We start from the raw sequence: 7,477 nt of genomic DNA, 5'->3' as shown, positions 1-7,477 counted from the left end.
TATCCACGTACAAAACCCTGTCCTGTAACAGCTCCATACAACTTAAAAGCTTCAAACGGGCATAAGCTGTGGTGAATGCTGCTACAAAAATGTTATTTACCTTGTTCGGTCGAGTGACACACTGTTTGTTGTAGCTCCACTGTAACATGCACGCATCAGCGTTCAGAAAGTGGAAATACTTGACGTTGTATTGGCCTGAGAACAAAAACTTGAAAAACAAGTCAGGATCTGTTACAATACTAGTTTGCGACAGGTCAAGTCTTTGTCCGAATTTCCCCCACAGATTATTAAGGATAGATTTCATAATCTGTCTTTTTGCTGGATTATATACAATTTTGGACGGATCCAACTGGATACCTTGATGAAGTTTGTACTCCCTCACATACCTCTCTCTACTCTCCTGATCAACTGCATCAGCTGGGTACCCTGACGCTTCCTGCTTACCCTTCAGAAATGTATGAATGTATTCCCGAAAGATTGTGTTGCTACTTCTTTCAAAATGCCACACTTCTGTGATTTTCGCCACTTGATAACCAGATTGTAATGCTTTCTGAAACTCGACAGTCACCCAGACACCTGTAAGAGCCCTTTCCTGATCGCTGTGGGAACAGGAAGTTGTCTGATTGTTTTTTTCAGCACAAGTTCGACAGAGGGTGAAAACCAGTTTACCACGTGATGTTTTGTATGGTAGCACTGGAAAATAGAGACCTCTAGGTGGGTAAACAACAGCTCTTATGAAACCAAAGTAAGCGTTAGGGTGGTCAAAATCTCGATATATTATCGTAGGGTGCCCCAGGGGATACGAGGAGGTGCTGTTGACATGAGGGTATAATGAAGTGAAATCCACATAATGTACAGTTTCGTCGGGGGCTGCCGTGTGTCTCAACTTGAAAGCTGAAGTCCTCCCACCAAAAAGCGCCTGTCGTGGTACCAGAGGTTCTGGGGCGTTAAATTTTTTGAGAAAGTTAATAACTCCGGGGTCAGATCGTTTCATTTCAACCCATTCATGCTCCCACAGAATCACGAGACGAACACCGTACTCAGACTGCAGGACCCTGTCTTTTTCAACACTAGCAGCATGAATCTGTTCAAATGTGACATTTCTTAAAGGACATTTTTCATGAGGGGTAAAACACTGAGAACATCCATGGAAGAAACAGCCGTGATAGAAAAATGCTGTAGGTATATTGTCTAAAACAGCAAAACCATCTGCGTAGTAAGGACCGATTTTCTTTTCACCTGTGTTTAAAGCGTGTTCTATATGTATGTTTTTATCAGCCATCATCCATTCCAACCACTGAATGGATGCATTTGAGTAAGTCTTTGAGCTGCGCCTGTAGTTGGTTGGAGATGGTATTGCTAATGTTTTTGGCGGCAGGAAATTGGTTACAAAAGCTTTCATGCACGCCGACGCGATGGTGACAGATTTAAAAGGGTCTACACTGGTTTCCTTAAAAAATTCATCTCTGAATTTAACACAGGCTTGAAAAAGAATATCAACATCTGTTTTACAGTAATGAAGCGCTTCTTTTGCAAAGTCAAAGACCTCTTTGGACGCTTCTCTGTACCAGTCTGAAAACTCTTGCAGTTCAGAAGGATTCATGGAAACCGCACCGTAGCAAACCGGTGGCGGGAATGGCCCTACATACTTTAAATGCTGCTTTGAAGAGAATAAGTGGGGAAAATAACCTTTGGTGTGGTCAGTGAAGCCTAATGCTTTCGGCATCGCGCTCAACTTCATAGTAAGAAATGAAAGGCTGTCAATGAATTTCAAACTGTAATCAGGGTCTGTAAAACAAAGAATTTTGCCTCCCTGCATTATGATGTGTGGTTTTATTCCCAATTGTATCATGGCACTCAAAAGAAGATACCCATCATAACCGCGGGCATTGTGGGCCAAAAATGTGCAACCTTTGTACAACGGCCTTCTGAAATGGAGAATAAATTTCTGGGCGCAATCAAGACCGTATGAAAACCATAGGTCACCTTTCAGAGTTTTACTACACACTAGAAAGGGGACGTGGACGCCGCTTTCATCAAAAAATGATTCAAAGTCATAGAATATTAATTTGTCATCTAATTCGCCGAGTTTAGCTACAGGTTGGATATAACACAGGTGTTCATCGAGAGTTACATCTGTGCCTGGAGGTATTTTTTCACTACATATAATGCATTTTGTTCCACAGACATGTGGCGTTTCCTCCTTTGTCATAGGGACATAGTACACTCTTTTACAGAGTGTACAAAATTTGGTCGTGTCACATTCACTTTTAAAAACACGAGCGCGTGGTTTGTAATGGGGTTCCTTATGTTTAACAAAGCATGAAGCGTTACGACAAGTCCTGTTACAGTCAGGACAGTGTACAGGTTTGTACTCCTGACTAACACACGGGGATTTTCGGCAGATATAACAATGTCCCTTACACTGATGCGTGCTGGAATTCTCATAACCTTTAAAGCAGTAATTACAGAAATACCTCACACCCATGAAACCCTTCACGTTTTTAATACCGTAGTAGTGGTTCTGGTGCAGCAGTAAGAAGCAGGGGTTTGAACGATCTTGGAACCCGGTCTCAAATTTAGAAAGAACTGAATTCTTTGATGTTTTGTGAAAGACTACAATTTTTCTTTGTAATATGTTCTCAAATTTACTGACATCACTGAATGTGACAGGTGTTTGTTCACTAAGACCTGCCTGTCGTTGAAATTCTCTCCCCTGCTCTACAGCCTGTCTATCTGTAAAACTCTGATTATAGACATGTGCCAGACTGATGGCAAAACAAAGTTGGTTATCACCGTTATCTACAATATACAGGTGGCGTCTCTTCTTATTAATCAGCTCACACTCTAAGGTTTTTGTTGCCTTACGTTTAACACCACCAGAAGGATCCCTCACGACCTGAAGAACAAATTCAAGGTTTCCAAATGAAAGTAAGCCGCCATTTGATTGTATGAGTTCATCCAAAAATTGGATAAAGGTTGGTTCTATTACATCATTGTCGGTAACACGAATATTTACATTCTGTGCAACATTATCCCCAACTAGTTCTAACTGGACAACGTCGTTACGTCTGGCTAACGTGCCTGCTACATCAGCTAGATCAATAAGGACATGCATAACATCTGTATAAAATGAGGCAAGGTCTGGTACAGACCCTGGGCACGGTGGTGGGATGCTAAAGGGACGCCTTATTTCTACGTTGTTAAAACGCTCGCGCTCAACTGGTGGCTGGTGATCTGACCCATTCTGAGCGTGGTTAGGTAAAAGTTGGCTACTCAGATTACCACCCTGTTGAACACCTACACCGGCTGCGGTGACGTCGGCTGATGTGGATGGGACAGCATCATCTGGTGTAGAGGCAGGTGCAGCGTCCTCTGCATCAGAGGTAGCTGCAGCTAAAGTCTGAAAACTAGCAGCTGATGTGGATGGAACAGCATCCTCTGGTGTAGAGGCGGGTGCAGCGTCCTCTGCATCAGAGGTAGCTGCAGCTAAAGTCTGAAAACTAGCAGCTGATGTGGATGGGACAGCATCCTCTGGTGTAGAGGCAGGTGCAGCGTCCTCTGCATCAGAGGTAGCTGCAGCTAAAGTCTGAAAACTAGCAGCTGATGTGGATGGGACAGCATCATCTGGTGTAGAGGCAGGTGCAGCGTCCTCTGCATCAGAGGTAGCTGCAGCTAAAGTCTGAAAACTAGCAGCTGATGTGGATGGAACAGCATCCTCTGGTGTAGAGGCAGGTGCAGCGTCCTCTGATGACCCATTTTGTTGAGTATTTAACCGTTTTATTATCTCACCAATTTGTCTGAACGGGTCTGGTGCTTCAGGTTCGTTTGAAACAGTCGGTCTTAAAGGACTGTGAGGCGGGCTATGTGTAGGACTGTTTGTATTTCGTAAAGGTTGCAATGCTAAAGCAAGACTGTTCAAAACACAGATTGAGTTCTGAATTAATGTTGTGTATTCATTTAACCCGTTTACCGCCTCGTCAATTTGACTGAACGGGTGTGGTGCTTCAGATTCGTTTGAAACGGGTGACCTTAAAGGACTGTGAGGCGGGCTATGCGCAGGACTGTCTGTATTTTGTAAAGGTTGTAACGCTAAAGCAAGTCTGTTCAAAACACAGATTGAGTTCTGAATTAATGTTGCATAATCTGATGATTCCTGTACAAAGTTTATTCCCTGGGGATCATCGCTACCAACTCGTTCACCCATATTTACCCAGATAGTGAGTACAAAAAACAATGTGAGAATTATGGTACACATTTAACGATCACCTTTTACATCGTTGGAAATAGTCGTATCAGAATCTGACTTGCTTCAAGAAGTGTTGTGGCACGTGCTTTATTAATCCGGTCCAAACGTCGTGTACGGATTCTTCTACCACTCCTGGATCGAACGCTTCCTCTGGCTGGGGTTTGATTCACGAACAGCAAAGCCTCTGAAAAGATAGAAAACAGACAGAAAAAATTAACATCTATAGCTGACACAAAGAAGTTGAAGGGAGGAGAAAAATAATAAGGTAGAATGTACCTGAAATTAATTCATCAGCGAGGTAAGCTCTGTCCAGTGCTCGTGGAGATAAGGCTGTAAAACAGAATAACATTCTTAGTACATTTAGCGTCATGGTAATGATAATTATTTATTTTTATTTATTTTTTAACAGGTTGCTAATTAAATAAACTTACCGAGACCCCTTACCGCTTGGTGGGGGTTGTACGCTTCGTTGTTCGCAGAATGTGTCCTAGCCCCGTTAGCTGGGTTGCGATGCTGGTTAGCTGCGTTAGCATCTGTAGAATTAGATGCGCGTCGCCTGCTGGTGTTGGGGGGATGGACGGTAGCGTTGCGTGTAACACCCCCGCTAGATGCGACGCGCTGCTGGGGACCCCGTGGAGCGTCCCGTTGTCTTGCGGTGGTTGGGGGTGTGCTAGCGCTGCGTGTACCACCCCCGCTAGATGCGTTGCGCTGCTGGGGACCCCGTGGAGCGACCCGTTGTCTTGCGGTGGTTGGGAGTGTGTTAGCGGCGCGTGTACCACCGCCACTAGATGCGTTGCGCTGCTGGGTACCCCGTGGAGCGATACGTTGTCTTGCGGCGGCTGGAGGTGTGCTAGCGGCACGTGTGCTAGCCCCGTTAGCCGGTGAAGCTGTGTTCGAACGAACACTCTGATGAGGTGGCAGGAAGTCGTCTTCTGAGTCGTTGACGTCTGAGTCGTTGATGGTGATTGTCGGGTTGTGCTGTGTGTTTGTTATATTGCTGAGAACACGATCATACGGTCTTGATCTACTTAGCGACAGACGATTCCTGGGCCGAGCCCTCCCCTCATCTCCGGAAACAACCCGAGGGGCCGGTGAATCTGCATATTAAAATGATTAGTCACCTTCTTTGATTTAAGAACTTGTTAAAAAAAATAAAAATAAAAAAATAAAATACAGGTATACTGACCGGTGAGAAATTGTGTTAGGAAGACGTCATCCGGTACCTCAGCAATCGGGTCTGTAGACAAATTACAATACGTGAACGTAACACCCCAAACCCCACACCTCCGCCCGGTCTTAAACATGCTTTCAGGGGGGAGAAAAAAAAAAAAAGCTGCGGTACTTACTGACGCTGAATATACAGCTGAACTGAGAATCGGGTTGGGCTAGGATGGTTGCATCTGCTGCATTGCTGGATGTATCTGTAGACAAATTACAGCGCTCGAATGTAACATCCAAACACTCCCCCACAGCTTTAAGAAAGAGATAAAAAAAAAAAAGAAAAGTTCTGCTACTTACCATTGCTGAATATATCGTTGAACTGAGAATCAGAAAGCACCGCCATTATTTAGATTTTATTTTCTTAGAGTGAAAATAAATAAAAGAAGACAATTAAAACACAAATGTACCTTCAGCAGGATCCCGTCGGTAAACGCTGGTAGGGATTCAGTGAAATAGTTAAGAAACTAGTACCGTTACAAAATAGGAGAGGTGTGGAGAACCACCCACCACCTTTTGTCGACCTATTAAACCACGCCACGTAATGCTACGACACCACCCACGTGGACAGGTGGGTGTGTTAGGATCTGAATAGCGGTTGAATTCAACCAATCAGCGCTAAGGAGCCAGCTAGTCTGGACCACTTCAGGCGCAAGTCGCGCGGTGAGGGGTCTAAGACAATTAAAACACTTATTTGACAAAAGGTACAGAATACACATATCAACAGCTGAGTACCGCTAGTCTGGAGCAATAAAAGACAAAAGTCCGGTTGACGAGTAAAATATTTATTTGACAAAAGGTGCAGAATACAGGTATATTGCTGTCTGAGTACAAACAATTAGAGCTAAGGTTTCAGCTTTATCCCTGGCAGGCTGTACACCGTGACGGTGATATTAGCATCTTTAAAGACCTCTTCCAGGATCTCTGACACTTTTGACCATTCCAACTGGTCCAGCCCGCAGCCGATTCTGTGGTGGGGAGAGACAAGATAAAACACATGGTTTAATAACCGCCCGCTAAAGAAGAGTTAAGGGATATTTTATTATTATAATAGTTTCTACTAACCGTGGGATTGAAACCCTGTTGACACCGTTTTGTAAGCAGTGATATTTCATATCTTCCAGACTCTGTCTCAAGCTGATGTATGTGGGCTTGTGGCTGGCTTTTTTCTTTGTGATCTGAAACGCATAACAGGCTACGGTTACAAGATGGCGTAACAAAACAACTTTTTTTTTTTTTTGCTTCTACAGCGTGCTATACCAGATAGTAGATGAAGCGCTGACCGTGTGTCAGGACAGCACACTGCCCTGGCAGCTTCTCTGTTAGGAAACATAAACATGAAACGTTGTTTTTTGTTATTTTATTTATTTTATTTTTATTTTTTAACAAAGACTGTTTTAGTAACTAGTCTGACTTACTCTGCTCCTTTAACGCTGAGACACGTCCAAACTTCTTCTTGAACGTCACTGCTATGCCGAGCCCCATGCGACAGTCTTCGCTGATGCAATGGGCCATGGATTCATACCGCGGGCAGGAGAACAAATCTCCAGTCATATACTTCAATGACCACTTGGCTGATCGGTAAAGTTTTTTAGTTTTGCACATCTTCATACTGTTTATTTTTAAACAACTACTTGGGGAAAACTATAAAAACTAGAGCTGACAACTTTATAACAGCCCCAGACGGGCAATTACAATAGGCGCCACCACCCGCTGCTGTCAGAGGTGTTAAATTCATTAACATATAGACCCCCACCCCTACCCCACTCACACTCACCCCCCTCCCCCCTTAACCGGAAGTCCCGCCTACCTGTCACTTTGATTGAGATGAAGGGTGTACTTAGCTTCTCTGCTGGGTTCGTCTCGCGTCTCTCGCTTCTCCTTTAGCACCGCCAAATTTGGTGAAATATTTATGTTTGATTGCTTAATAATTCATGTTATTTCTGTAGAAAGACCTCATATGTAACTGGAGTTTGTTAATATTCATGACTTGCACTATCTGTTTTTAGG

General features: G+C 43.8%; 1 protein-coding gene across 1 annotated transcript; it reads right to left on the bottom strand.

Moving 5' to 3' along the window:
• Positions 1-6,236: 6,236 nt before the first annotated feature.
• Positions 6,237-7,219, bottom strand: LOC148156380 (ADP-ribose glycohydrolase OARD1-like). Its single transcript, XM_088010101.1, has 4 exons — positions 6,886-7,219; positions 6,728-6,786; positions 6,533-6,645; positions 6,237-6,435 (listed from the first exon to the last, which is right to left on the bottom strand). The coding sequence occupies exons 1-4, from the start codon at positions 7,076-7,078 to the stop codon at positions 6,312-6,314; spliced, it is 489 nt and encodes a 162-aa protein (XP_087866227.1). The 5' UTR covers positions 7,079-7,219; the 3' UTR covers positions 6,237-6,311.
• Positions 7,220-7,477: the final 258 nt, after the last annotated feature.

This window comes from Poecilia mexicana, unplaced genomic scaffold, assembly GCF_051168715.1.
Source record: "Poecilia mexicana isolate PSO_F unplaced genomic scaffold, ASM5116871v1 scaffold_11, whole genome shotgun sequence".
NCBI lineage: Eukaryota > Metazoa > Chordata > Actinopteri > Cyprinodontiformes > Poeciliidae > Poecilia > Poecilia mexicana.
Note: the sequence above shows the minus strand (reverse complement) of the source record. Positions and strands in the feature narration are given on the sequence as shown.

Bases quoted from the DNA above. Each gene is read 5' to 3' on its own strand.
- LOC148156380 (XM_088010101.1), bottom strand. From the start codon at position 7,078: ATGAAGATGTGCAAAACTAAAAAACTTTACCGATCAGCCAAGTGGTCA. The intron at 6,787-6,885 runs GTAAGTCAGACT...GTTTCCTAACAG, and splicing joins CTCAGCGTTAAAGGAGCAGA to AGAAGCTGCCAGGGCAGTGT. The intron at 6,646-6,727 runs GTATAGCACGCT...TATGCGTTTCAG, and splicing joins AGCGCTTCATCTACTATCTG to ATCACAAAGAAAAAAGCCAG.